This window comes from Psammomys obesus, unplaced genomic scaffold (genome assembly GCF_907164565.1).
Source record: "Psammomys obesus unplaced genomic scaffold, mPsaObe1.curated_primary_1811, whole genome shotgun sequence".
NCBI classification, from domain to species: Eukaryota; Metazoa; Chordata; class Mammalia; order Rodentia; family Muridae; genus Psammomys; species Psammomys obesus.
Window position 1 is genome coordinate 2,349,637 of NW_026590571.1, and position 14,864 is coordinate 2,364,500.

The 14,864-nt window shown below is 39.2% G+C and overlaps 1 protein-coding gene across 1 annotated transcript in view; it reads right to left on the bottom strand.

Annotated features, from left to right (window-relative positions):
* Positions 1–14,864, bottom strand: part of LOC129677283 (cilia and flagella-associated protein 47-like) — a 603,052-nt gene that overhangs the window by 573,018 nt on the left and 15,170 nt on the right. Inside the window, 1 exon segment of the mRNA XM_055607932.1 lies at positions 12,971–13,206. Coding sequence (XP_055463907.1) covers positions 12,971–13,206 — 236 coding nt within the window.

The window sequence follows — 14,864 nt, forward strand, 5'->3', positions numbered from 1 at the left end:
TGTACACGCAGAGATTTCAGATAAATTTCCTGTGTTTCTGATGAATTAAAATACCCATTAAATTTTAGAGCCATGATGTCCTGATTTTTATTGGACTTGTTCTTAAGCAGGCCTCTAGCTATCGGCTTATCTGTAGCCTTCACTGTTTGTTACTGGAGCCTAAACTGCAGACTGAGTCCATCTGTCTCTGGAAACTGGAGTATTCTTCAGGAAGATGAGAAGGGTCTACCAGTTTGAGAGTGGATGTTTGTGTTTCAGAAGTAGCTAAGGAAGGAAGATTCAGATGCTTGTGCAAGCATGGGTGTATGTGTGGAACTGTGCCTTGAAGGGCCTGATGCTAGGGTGTGTAGATGCTGGGAAGGGTTGAGTGTAAGGGCAGGTGGGGGTGCTGGTACTGTTCCTGGGCTCAGTGCTCATGTGTGGATGCCTTGATTATCTCAGGGGCCCACAGGTTTGTTGTGGTATTGTGCTCCAGACACTTAACTCTGGTTTGTACTATCTGGGCTCCAGGAATTGTTTACCTGGACTCCACTGGGAGACCCAACAAAGAAGGGCTTCCATGTTGAGTACACTGTCCCAGGGATCCCTATGTTACCCACATTGAAGGTGTGGGTGGGAGAGATCCAATGTCTGGCTGCTAGTGTAGAGGGACCCTGATCTTGGGCTCTGCATGCAGTTACTCGAAGTCACACTCACTTGCAGGCATATGTGGAAAGCACTGGGGAGGAGGGGACTCATGGTTCTCTACTCTCATATTTGGGAATGCAGGGATAAGTGAAGGAGATCCTTCAGTAGTGTCTGCTCTTTGGCCACTAGAGCAGGGAGGCCAGTACTTAGGACAGCAGCCTAAGACACTCTCACTGGGGCAAGGGAAACTGCAGGGGGTCAAAAGTTAGTCACTCTGAGACCTTGGAGATTTCCACAGGTGGCCTGGATCAATCTGTCCTAGCTCATAGACTATCCCTTCTAGCAAAGCCTTAAAGTCAATGTTCTGCTTCAGCTGCCCCTCCACTCATCAGTTTCAGAGTTTTGGATCCACTGCCCCTCAGATGGTGGACACTCTTTACCACCATTTTGGAGTCCCCAATCATTGGTAGATTTAACTAAGTGTTTTATATGACTAAAAGCTATAGAGGTTTCATGTGACTGTGTTTATAATGAGAAATTCCTGTCTTCAGCCGATCACGTTTACAGAAGCAAATACCTAGAACAGAGGTTAGAACATTCTCCTTTTACAGGAGATTTGTAGGCAGCTGCTTCTTACCAGGGAACTTTCAGTAAATCTTCTGTAAGAGTGTTTCTGGTTTTGTTTTTTCTTTTTATACCTGTTTAATTTTAGTTCCTCTTTCTATATCAGAGCTTTGAAATCACTATATAAATATCTTAGTAACTTAGTTGTTTTTTTTTAATTTAATTTAATTTTTATTAATTACAGTTTATTCACTTTGTGTCCCAGTTTTAGCCCCCAAACCTCTCCCAATGCCACCCACCCTCTCTCTTTTCCTCCCATGCCCTACCCCCAGACCACTGATAGGGGAGGGCTTCCATCCCTTTCATCTGACCCTAGTCTATCAGGTCTCATTAGACCTGGCTTCATGTCTTTCTCTGTGGGCTTTTAGGGCTGATGCCCCTTCAGGTGGAGGTGATCAAAGAACCAGCACGTGAGTTTATTTTTTAATAGCTTCTTTAAACTCTAAATGACAAGGGCCCTCAAGTTCTTGTGTTATTCATATTTCTCTCTCTCTCCCAATCTCTGTCTCTTCCTGTCTTTCCCTCAGAAGATTGTTACTCCAGAAGGTACTCTAAATCACACCACATAAAAATATGCTTATAAGTTTTTCTACAATATTTCATGCAGAACCTATAGTATAATCTTTGGAAATGAGCTTTCAGAAGCTGTTCAATCCTATACCTCTCTTTTCTTTGGATATTAGTGCTAATTGTTGTCATAGCTACCATAGTTAAGTTTAGGAGAATGGCAAGAAAAATGCCATCTAGACTTTCAGACATTCAGCAAGATTCCTGACGTAGTGAATTTCTGTAAACCTTAGAAAATTTCTAAATAACTAGTAACAATTGATTTTGGCAAATTTTGTCATTTATTTTATGGAAAATTGGATTTGGATAAAAATCATGTATTTTTTAAAAAATACTCTTGTATTATGGTCCTATTTTTCTTTTTTTTTTCTTTTTTTTATTTTTAAACTAAACATTTTTATCTATGTATCCATTACATGCATTCATAATGAGTTCAGAATGACAAAGGTTGACAGTGGTCTAAAAGTTCCAAAAATATATATCTTTTCAATTAGGACTGACCTGGCTACACATCTTGCAGCTATTTCTAAGTTTATAGTGACTTTAGGACAATAATTTTATCTGTCTTTCATTCTGAAAAACAAAACTAATTTAACATGACAGTATATATTCCCATTAGTTGACAATGTATAAGAAAATACAAAATAATTTGTTTTTAATGGCATGAAAATTTGTACTTAATGTAAATATTCCATCATAGCCCCATTACATTTTGTGTTCATGGGAAGTTTAAACTAACTGGCGTGTGTGTGTGTGTGTGTGTGTGTGTGTGTGTGTGTGTGTTCATGCCATCATCTGGAATGTAAGCTATAGAGGTCACAAGTCTGTCTCATATCTGTCTCCTAGTGAAGCATCTGGAGTTCCACAAAAGTATTTATTGCAGCCATAAACTTGCTAAACTTGTTTTAGAAGTTCTTAAACCATTTAACTTGAAAATTGTTTGAATCAAATCAGGAATTCCATAATCATGAATTAATCCATCTACATAGCAGTACATCTTCAATAAGGTCCTGTAGGAAGTTTTTTAAATCTGAGTGGGCAAATACCCAGAAAGTGATTGTTCACAATATACCAGATTTTACAGAGACTCAGGAGTGCACAAATGATGGTGTTATCAGAGGTTGGAAGCAATTCTGGGGTGCATCACAGTACAAACCTCGAAAAATACAAGATTACATTTCAGAGTGCTCTCATACCTACTGAACTTCCCTAAATCAATTGCTCTTGACATCATGTCAGAGGCTTGAACCTTTTCTGGGGATGTGTCATAGTACAGACCTGACAAAATACCAAATCACATTCCAGAGGCCCACTTGCCTAAAGAGCTTCCTTAACAGAATGGCTCCTGGCAATACATCATGGAGAATTTATTTTCTAGTCCTTTTGGTTGGTGTTCTGTTGTTCTCTCAAAACATGTTACGTGACACTATTAGCTTTTGGAAATTTTCTTTTGTATGTATTTATTTTTTTATCAATTACATTTTAATCACTTTGTATCCCAGTTGTAGCCCCCTCAGTAATTCCCTCCCAACCCTCCCATGTCATAGATTGACTTCCCTGTCTTTGTGTTATTCAAATACGTTGACCATATTTATAGTCATTCTTTTTAATTCCTTGGAATTTCTTCCATGTCATTTTTTTACGTGGGGTCATTTACATGAAATTTGTGGAGATGACATATTATCTGGGTTTTTTTTTATGTTTTTAAAATTAGTTATTTATTTGTTGAAACATTTCTGCATTGGAATTTTCACATCATGAGTTAATTTGTTTGAAACATTTCTCTCAAACCACCTTTGATCTTTCATCAGAAGTGTTCACAGTGTTCAGACTGGGCAATTCATAGCAGTCTTGGGAACATTTGAACAATTTTACTATCTTTTTTTTTGTGTATGTATATTTATTTTTTTTTATTGTTTATCACAAAATTTTACTGAAATTCTTTTAGACATATTGTTCTGAAATAACTTTTTCTTTTTAGTTACATTTTGTTAACTCTGTGTCCCAGCTGTATCCCGCTCCCTCATTCCCTCCCCAACCCCACACTCCCTCCCTGGTCTCCTCCCTGCCCCTTTCCAAGTCCCCTGATAGGGGAGGACCTCCTCCCCTTTCATCTGACCCTGTTTTATCAGGTATCTTCAGGGCTGGCTGCAAAGTCCTCCTCTGTGGCCTAACAGACTGCTCCTCCCCTGGGGTGGGGGTCAAACAGCCTGCCCTTGAGATCCTATTAGAAATAGTCCGTGTTCCCCTTACTTTGGAAAACTACTTGGTTACTGAGCTACCACAGGCCACATCTGAGCAGAAGTTCTAGGTTATATCCATAGATGGTCCTTGGTTGAGTGTCAGTTTCAGAAAAGACCCTGTGCCCAGATATATTTGGTCCTTGTGGAGCTCCTATCCTTTCCATATCATACTAACTTCCCTTCTTTCATATGATTCCCTGCACTCTGCCGAGGGTTTGGTTATGAGTCTTAGTGTCTGCTTTGAAACACTGCTAGGTAGAGTCTTTCAGATGCCTTTTGTGGTAGACTCCTGTCATAAGTTCAAGGCACATCCCATTTGTCTTTCTAAATGAGGATTAATCACCTTCGCCTGTGTCCACTTTCTTGATTATCTTCTTTAGGTGTGTAGATTTCATTATGTTTATCATGTCTTGTAGGTCTATATAAGCGAGTATATACCAAGTTTGTCTTTCTCCTTCTGGGATACTTCACTCAGAATGATCTTTTCTAGATCCCACCACTTGCCTGCAAATTTCATGATTTCCTCCTTTTTGATTGCTGAGTAGTATTCCATTGTGTAAAAATACCACAATTTCTGTATCCATTCCTCCGTTGATGGACATCTGGGTTGTTTCCAAGTTCTGGCTATTACAAATAAAGCTGCTATGAACATGGTTGAACAAATGTCCTTGTTGTGTACTTGAGCAAATTTTGGGTATATACCTAGGAGTGGTATAGCTGGGTCTTGAGGTAGCACTACTCCTAGTTGTCTGAGAAAGCGCCAGATTGACTTCCAGAGTGGTTGAACCAGTTTACATTCCCACCAGCAATGGAGGAGGGTTCCCTTTTCTCCACAACCTCTCCAGCATGTGCTATCACTTGAGTTTTTCATCTTGGCCATTCTGATGGGTGTAAGGTGATATCTCAGGGTCGTTTTGATTTGCATTTCCCTAATGGCTAATGAGGTTGAGCATTTCTTTAAGTGTTTCTCTGCCATTCGATGTTCCTCTTTCGAGAATTCTCTGTTTAGCTCTGTTCCCCATTTTTTAAGTGGATTACTTGGTTTGTTGCTTTTCTGCTTCTTTAGTTCTTTATATATACTTGATATTAGCCCTCTGTCAGATAAAGGGTTGGTGAAGATTCTTTCCCAATCTGTAGGCTGTCTATTTGTTTTGATGACAGTGTCTTTTGCTTTACAGAAGCTTTTCAGTTTCATGAGGTCCCATTTATTGATTGTTGCTCTTAGAGCCTGTGCTGTTGGTGTTCTGTTCAGGAAGTTGTCTCCTGTGCCAATGAATTCTAGGCTGTTTCCCACTTTTTTTTCCAGCTGATTTAGAGTATCTGGTTTTATGTTGAGGTCCTTGATCCACTTGGACTTTAGTTTTGTGCAGGGTGATAGATATGGATCTATTTTCATTTTTCTGCATGTAGACATCCAGTTGGTCCAGCACCATTTGTTGAAGATGCTGTCTTTTTTCCATTGAATGGATTTGGCTTCTTTGTCAAATATTGAGAATTCATAGGTGTGTGGGTTTATTTCTGGGTCTTCTATGCGATTCCATTGATCCTCCTTTCTGTTTCTATGCCAATACCATGCAGTTTTTATTACTGTTGCCCTGTAGTACAGCTTGAGATCGGGAATGGAGATACCTCCAGATGATCTGTTGTTGTACAGGATCGTTTTGGAGATTCTGGGTTTTTTGTTTCTCCATATGAAGCTGAGAATCTTTTTTTCAAGGTCTGTAAAGAATTGAGTTGGTATTTTGATGGGAATTGCATTGAATCTGTAGATTGCTTTTGGCAGGATGGCCATTTTCACAATGTTAATCCTACCAATCCATGAGCACGGGAGATCTTTCCATCTTCTGAGATCTTCTTCAATTTCTTTCTTCAAAGACTTGAAGTTTTTCTCAAATAGGTCTTTCACTTGCTTGGTTAGAGTCACACCAAGGTACTTTATGTTGTTAGTGGCTATTGTGAAGGGTGTTGTTTCCCTAATTTCTTTCTCAGCCTTTTTGTCTTTGGTATACAAGAGGGCTTCTGATTTTTTTGAGTTGATTTTGTATCCTGCCACTTTGCTGAAGGTGTTTATCAGCTGAAGAAGTTCTCTGGTTGAATCTTTGGGGTCGCTCATGTATACTATCATATCATCTGCAAATAGTGACACTTTGACCTCTTCCTTTCCGATTTGTATCCCCTTGATCTCCTTTAGTTGTCTTATTGCTCTGGCTAGGACTTCAAGTACAATGTTAAAGAGATATGGAGAGAGTGGGCAGCCTTGTCTTGTCCCTGATTTCAGTGGGATTGATTTAAGTTTCTCTCCATTGAGTTTGATGTTGGCTATAGGCTTGCTGTATATTGCCTTTACTATCTTTAGGTATGTGCCTTGTATCCCTGATCTCTCCAAGACTTTAAACATAAATGGGTGTTGGACTTTGTCAAATGCTTTTTCAGCATCTAAGGGATGATCATGTGGTTTTTCTCCTTCATTTTGTTTATGTGGTGGATTACATTGATGGATTTCCGTATGTTGAACCACCCTTGCATTCCTGGGATGAAGCCTACTTGGTCATGGTGGATGATATCTTTGATGTGTTCTTGGATTCGGTTTGCAAGTATTTTATTGAGTATTTTTGCATCAATGTTCATAAGAGAGATAGGTCTGAAGTTCTCTTTTTTTGTTGGATCTTTGTGTGGTTTAGGTATCAAAGTGACTGTGGCTTCATAGAATGAGTTTGGTAGTGTTCCTTCTGTTTCTATTTTATGGAATAGTTTGTGGAGAATTGGTGTTAGTACTTCTTTGAAGGTCTTGTAGAATTCTGCGCTGAAGCCATCTGGTCCAGGGCTTTTTTTGGAGGGGAGACTGTTAATGACTGCTTCTATTTCCTTGGGAGATATAGGACTATTCAGTCTTTCTACCTGATCTTGACTTAATTTTGGTAGATGGAATCTGTCAAGAAAGTTATCCATTTCATTTAGATTTTCAAATTTTGTGCCATATAGGCTTTTGTAGTATGACCTAATAATCGTTTGGATTTCCTCAGTGTCTGTAGTTATGTCCCCATTTTCCTTTCTGATTTTGCTGATTTGTATGGTTTCTCTCTGCTTTTTAGTTAGTTTGGCTAAGGGTTTGTCTATCTTGTTGATTTTCTCAAAGAACCAGCTTTTTGTTTCATTGATTCTTTGGATAATTTTATTTGTTTCTAATTGATTGATTTCTGCCCTTAGTTTGATTATTTCCAGCCGTCTGCTCCTCTTGGGTGTATCTGCTTCTTTTTTTTCTAGGTTTTTCAGTTGGGCCATTAAGTTGTTTGTATGTGATGTTACAGCTTTCTTCTTGTAGGCACTTAGTGCTATAAATTTTCCTCTGAGCACTGCTTTCAATGTGTCCCATAAATTTGGGTATGTTGTGCCTTCATTTTCATTGAATTCTAGAAAGTCTTTAATTTCTTTCTTTATTTCTTCCTTGACCCAGCTGTCATTGAGTAGTAAGTTGTTCAGTTTCCATGTGCGTGTCGGCTTTTTGTTGTTTCTGTTGTTGTTGATGTCCAGCTTTAGTCCATGGTGGTCAGATAGTATACAAGGGATTATTTCAATCCTTTTGTATCTGTTGAGGCTTGCTTTGTGACCAACTATATGGTCTATTTTGGAGAAGGTTCCATGCGGTGCTGAAAAGAAGGTGTACTCTTTTGAGTTTGGGTGAAAAGATCTGTAGACATCTATTAGGTCCATTTGATTTAGGGATTCTGTGAGTGCTTTTATTTCCCTATTTGGTGTCTGTCTGGTTGATCTGTCCCTTGATGAGAGTGGGGTGTTGAAGTCTCCCACTATTAAGGTATTAGGATCAATGTATGATTTAAGCTTTAATATTGTTTCATTTACGAATGTAGGTGCTCTTGTATTTGGGGCATAGATATTCAAAATTGTGATGTCCTCTTGTTGGATTTTTCCTTTGATGAGAATATAGTGGCCCTCCTTATCTTTTTTGATTAACTTGGGTTGAAAGTCTATTTTATTAGATATTAGGATGGCTACTCCAGCTTGTTTTCTGGAACCATTTGCTTGAAAAACATTTTTCCAGCCCTTTACTCTGAGGTAGTGTTTATCTTTGTTGCATAGGTGTGTTTCTTGGATGCAACAGAATGTTGGGTCCTGTTTCCGTAACCATTCTGTTAGCCTGTGTCTTTTTATTGGTGAGTTGAGTCCATTAATATTGATAGATAATATTGACCAATGCATGTTAGTTCCTTTTGTAATGGAGTCGATGATCTTACCTTGTTTCATTGCTTGTTTTCTTTTCATTTTTGTTGGGACATTATCTGTATGCCCTGTTTTCTTGGGTGAATTCGTTTTCGTTGGATTGGAGTTTTCCTTCTAGTATCTTCTGTAGGGTTGGTTTGCTGTATAGATATTGCGTAAATTTAGTTTTGTCATGGAATATTTTGTTTTCTCCATCTATGTTGATTGAAAGCTTTGCAGGGTATAGTAGTCTGGGTTGACATTTGTGATCTCTTAGAGTCTCCATGATGCTTGCCCAGGCCCTTCTGGCTTTCATAGTTTCTGATGAGAAGTCTGGTGTGATTCTGATAGGTCTACCTTCATATGTTACTTGGCCTTTTTCCCTTGCTGCTTTTAATATCTTTTCTTTGTTCTGTAGATTTAGTGTTTTGACTATGATGTGACGTGATGTGTTTCTTTTCTGGTCTAGTCTATTTGGTGTTCTGTAGGCCTCTTGTATATTTATGGACATCTCTTTCTTTAAGTTGGGAAAATTTTCTTCTATGATTTTTTTGAAAATATTTTCTGGACCTTGGAGCCTGGAGTCTTCTTTTTCATCAATTCCTTTTATTCTTAGATTTTGTCTTTTCATAGCATCCTTGATTTCTTGGATATTTTGTGATTGGAATTTTTCTGATTTTACTTTTTCTTTGAGAGAAGTATCAATTTCTGCAAGTGTGTCTTCAGCTCCAGAGATTCTCTCTTCCATCTCTTGTATTCTGTTGGTGATGCTTACTTTTGTGGTTCCTGATCTTTTCTCTAAGTTCTCCAGCTCAAGAGTTTTCTCACTTTGTGTTTTCTTTATTGATTCTAATTCTGTTTTCATGCCTTGCACCATTTCTTTTATGTGTTTGAATTTGGATTCCTGTCTCTCTACGATGGACTCTATTTCTTTGTTCATTTCCTTTTTGTATGCCACTAATTTTTTCTCTACTTGTGCCTCTATTTGTTTGGCTATGTTTGCCTGTGTTTCTTTAAGGGTTTTGTCTATTTCTTCTTTCTTTACCTCCAATTGACTGGCCATCTCTTTGAAAGATTTGTTCATTTCCTCCTTATGAGCCTCAAATAATTGAGCAAGCATGGCTTTAAGGTCATTTTCCTGTGCTTCTGATGAATTGGAGTATCCATCGATTTTGGGGTTTGCTGGTGAAGTCATGATGTCCTGATTTATGTTGGAAGTGTTCTTTCGCCTACCCCTGGCCATTGGCTTATCTGAGACCTTCCCTGTTTGTTTTTGGATTCTGCCGATCAGACTGGTACTGTCTCTCTCTCGAGTCTGGAGAATTCTTCAGGAAGTTGAGAGAGGTCCCGTGTCCTTAGCGTATGCTGAGGACTAGCTGTACCTGTGGGAGGAAAGTACGCAGGCGCAAACAGAGGCAAATGCAAGCGTGCGTGCGTGTGTGTGTATATGTGTGTGTGTGTGTGTAAGTGGGTATGGGCGTGTGTCTCGAGGGACAGAGTGATGGCTAATGTTGAACCCTTGAGTGTGTGGGAGGGGCTCTGCAATGTATATGTCGCAGGCGCTAGTGATGATCGCAGCGCAATTTCTGGCATTAACTGCCTTAACTCCTCAATTAGACTCACAGAGCAGGAACTTCAATGTTCCAAGTGCCCCTCTGTTTCCCAAAGTGGGTATATGGGTAGGAGGGGGTTCGATGCCTGGCTTCTGTTTTAGAAGAAGCCAGGATCAGTGGAGCTGCAGATTCTCAAGGGTGCACTCACTTACAGGCAGGACACTTGGCAGAGATAGGCGTATCTGGGCTGTCTGCTCTCTGGTTTGGCCCTGCTTCTTTGATGTGCTCTGCCAGTTCCGTGCTGCTGTCACTGCCAGGTTATGAGGTCTTGCTGCAGCTGGAGATTTCAGGGTGGTCACGTCAGTGGGAATCGGGGTAACTAGCCTTTCTGTTCTCTGGTTTGGCCCTGGTTAGTCTTAAACTGGAGGGCTGATGTGCCCCGCCAGCTCAGTGCTGCTCTGCCGCCAGGTTAGAAAGTCCCGCTGTAACTGGAGACTGGGTTGCTAGTGCAGATGCTTTCTGGGAAGTCCTGGGGTCTCTTTACTGTGCTCTCCAAGCTTTGGAGGCCCAGCGCCTGGTGTGTCTAGCTTGTATGGCGTTTCTGTCTGGTTTTGGTGAGTATATAGCGTATTCTCTGTCACTGTGGTATTGGGCGGGCCGTACTGTCAGTGATAGCGATCCTGCGGAGCTAGTATGGCGTCTAGCAGACTCGGGCCCTGGGAGGATGGTGCAGCTGCCGCGCGTGAATCTGGGGCTCCGAGACACAGTACTGCTGGCCTTTGCCGATAAAGGACTTGGGGCTCAGCCTCAGTGGCTGCAGGCCCCAGGCAGTTAGGTCTGCGCTGAGAAAGGCGAGTCCGCTGTGCCGAGGAGGAGGGAGGTCTGGGGGGAGGGGAGTGCCGAGAAATCAAAGGATCGTTTCTCACCTTCCCCAAACAAGTCCCTGGGTGACCCGAGACCAAGGTTTTCACCTCCGGCGATGTTCCCTGTTGTTTAGAAAGTCTCTCCGTTGTTTCCCTGGCTTCAGAAGTTCTTCCACTCATCAACTCAGAACTTTTTCTCTTCCACAGCTTGGAAACTGTGTGTGCTAGTCGCCATCTTGGCTCCGCCCCCCGAGAACCTGGGTTTTATTTTATTCATTTTATGCTACTTCTAGATGCTGGAAACAATTGCATTCATTGACTTACAGCTCTCATTTCCATTTATGAAGTCGCTGAATTGACTTCTTTCTCTACTCATATCACTTTAATATTGGTATTTCTTTTTACTCTGCTAAGAACTATTGTGATTCTATTGGGACCACTCAGACAACACAGAATAATTTACCCATTTTAAGAGCAAATGGTTTTCAATCTTAGTTGTAACTGACACTCTAATTCTCCTAGTCAGAAAACATAACACATAAATTTGAGAGATTCAAATAGTACTATCTCTAGTAAGCCATCATTCACCTTGCTGTGGATATAAGTAAATATTTCCCTAAACAAATTATGAATGAAAAAGAAAACAGTAATTGATAGCCTTCATCATCAGTTAATGGGAAAATCATAATTAAAACTATATTGTCATGCCATTTTTTACTGTCTAAAATGATTATAATGAAAAAAGACATTATCAAGTATAGACAGGCACATAAACAAATTAGACTTCTAATTCACTGATAGAAGAAATATGAAATCATGCAATCATTTTGACAAATACTATGGGAATACCTCCAAATGTTACACACAGCATTCTCAAGATTTAACAATACCTCTATGTGATGTATTTTGAGAATGTTAAATGTATATCTCCACACAAATTTCCCCTGAATGTTTAGAACAACATCATAATATCTTAAATGGAAAAACATCAAGTATGAAGCCAGAATTGTACAACAGTTCATAAAATTCTAGGCCCTAATTTAGGTCACAAACATATATGGTGTCCTAAAACGTAATTTGCTGGAAGAACACAAAAATTTGGCAACAAAGCTTCTGAATATGCAATGAACCAAAACTAAATGAAAGCTAAATGTGTAACTAACCCAAGGTTTTTCTTGCAGCCCTAGTCTGTGCTGCAGCACAAATCTTTACCACAACCTTGCTTCAGAGTATATAAAAAGCATACTTTTTATTGTATATGCATCATGTGACATAACAACAGTGCACTATGCACGAAACACATGGACTCAGACTTGAAACCACTGTATGGTTTTATGCACATTCTTTGTACTATAGACACAAATTTTTCTTTTTTCCTATATTATTATTATTTACAATTTATTCATATTGTATCTCTCCCTCATCTCCTCTTGGTCCCACCCTCCCTCCCTCTTCCTCCCCTATGTCCTTCACCCCCAATCCACTGACAGTGGAAATCATCCTCCCCTACTGTCTGACCCAAGCCTATCAAGTCAAAGTTTTCTATTGTTATAGAAATTTAATTGTAGAAAATGAAGAATTTTGATATATAAATATTAAATTTGTATATATAATATATACTTAGGGTCACATAAAACTTGCTCAGGCAAAGAAAGGAGATGAATAGAGAATCCTGAAGAAATCTGTTTTAGAATGCCTAGAAAAAATGATATCAGAGTGGCTAGTCATAATTAAAATAACCCTAGAAACATAGGAATTGGCTTGGTGTCAATAGGACTGTCATACTGTCCACATTTTTTGTTTGTTTTTCCTCAACATAATAAGTTGCAAACTGGGTAACTAGTACCCATTTCAAATTTCAAATTTTGAATTGATCTGTGATTGTTCCACAAAATCCTTCCTGAATGGGAATAATACATTTGTTCTGTGCATTTTGATGGTACTACATTAGAGAGCCTATTCAACACTCTACTTCTTAAGTAATGCATCTTTCTATGTATGTCTTATAATTCCTTAATACAATAAAACTGTTTAAGTAGCAATAACTATTTCACATTGCACTTAAGAATTACATGCTTTTACTGGCACACTGAAGACACCTAACAAAAAGAATTATTGATTCTCTATGACTACATTTATAATTTTAAGCCATACAAGACACACTCATAAAGACTAGTAGATCAAATATGGATTTTAATTTTTTGTGTAATATTTTAGCAAAAAAAAAAATTAGCCAAAGTGCTATAAATGAAAGTCAAAGCATAAGCTTGCTTACCTGAAAACATCCTTCTTCAATTTTGCCCCTTTCAGGATACATTTTAAAGTGTGAAGTTCTTTGAAAATGATATATCACAGGGAGTGATATGGAATGATTTCTTATAGCACACAGAATATCTGAATGTTCACCCATGTAACAAGGTGCAAAAGTCAGTACTTTTCCTGGATCAAACTGTAATAAGACAGGAAGTCCAGAGCCTGTCAGTGCTAACTCCACATTTTGAAGTTGATTACCTAGAAAAACAATAGTAACTATTGAACACAGTGAGGAGTGTTTGGAGAATCAAAAATCTATTTTTTAGCCCACATGGTATCACTTTTAATAAAAACATGATGATAAATGGGAAAAATCATTCAAACTTCAACAAAACCATTGACTACCTTCACTGTGCTACACATAAGGAAAAGTAGAGAGAGAGAGAATACAAAGCCTTACAGTTATTGCTTTAGGTAGCGATATTCAAACAGTTCACTTTTATATAACATAACGTTTGGGCAAACAATAAAAGGAAATGAATGTCTACGAGAAATGTATTCCAAGAAGAAAGAACAAAGTCAAGCACTCTAAAGTAGAAATGTGCTTCTCATGTTCAAAAAGCCATAAAGATCAGGGCACAGTGGTACACACCTGTAATCCCAGCACTCAGGGAGGTGGAGGCAGGCTGATCTTTGTGACTCTGAGGCCAGCCTGGTCTACAAAGTGAGTACAGAAGAGCCAAGACTACACAGAGAAACCCTACCTCAAACAAAACAAAACAAAAAGCCACAATTAACCAGATTTGATTATTTCAGTGGAATTGTCAAAATATGATCAGAAATAGCCAAGGTTATAGATACACTCTTTTTTAATTATTAAATTTTTATTGTTTATATTTATTACAGTTTATTTACTTTGTATCCCACCTCTAGCCTTCTCTCTTATTCCCTCCAAATCCCACACTCCCTCCCTCATCTCCTCCCTGCCCCTTTCCAATTCCACTGATAGTGGAGGGCCTCCTTCCCTTCCATCTGACCCTAGCTTATCAGGTCTCTTCAGGACTGGCTTCAATGCCCTCCTCTGTGGCCTAGCAAGGCTGTTTCTCCCTCAGGGGGCAAGGGGAGCTCAAAGAGCCAGACATTGAGTTCATGTGAGAAACACCCCCTGTTCTTCTTATTAGGGTAACCCACTTGGATACTGAGCTGCCATGGGCTACATCCGATCAGGGGTTCTAGGTTATATCTATGCATGGTCTTTGGTTGGAGAAATAGTCTCATAAAAGACCCCTGTGCCCAGATATATTTGGTCCTTGTGGAGCTGCTCTTCTCTCCAGGCCATACTAACTCCCCCTTTTTTCATATGATTCCCTGCACTCTGCCCTAAGTTTGGTTATGAGTCTCAGTATCTGCTTTGATACACTGCTAGGTAGAGTCTTTTAGAGGCCCTCAGTGGTAGTTGTTACTATTATCATAGTTGTTACTGTGGTACAGGTACTGTTACTGTAACTGTCCTGTTACTGGTTTTCTCTTACACACTTAAGGGTAAATAATCTTTGCCCATATATTGAGTGGAAGACAGGAAAATGAACAAATGTTAAATGATAACACTAAGGTTTTTGGATTTTTTTCTTGTGATAATTATTTGTTTGTTTGTGTGTTTTAGTGTGTGTAAGCAACTGAAAGGATAGAAGGAAAGAAGGACATCCCCTATCAGTGGAGTGGGTGAAGGGCATGGGTGGAGAAGAGGGAGGGAGAAGGGGATTGGGAAAGGAAGAGGGAGGGAGCTACAGATGGAATACAAAGGCAATAAACTGTAATAAATATATATATATATATATATATAGAAAGAAAGAAAGAAAGAAAGAAAGAAAGAAAGAAAGAAAGAAAGAAAGAAAGAAAGAAAGAAAGAAAGAAAG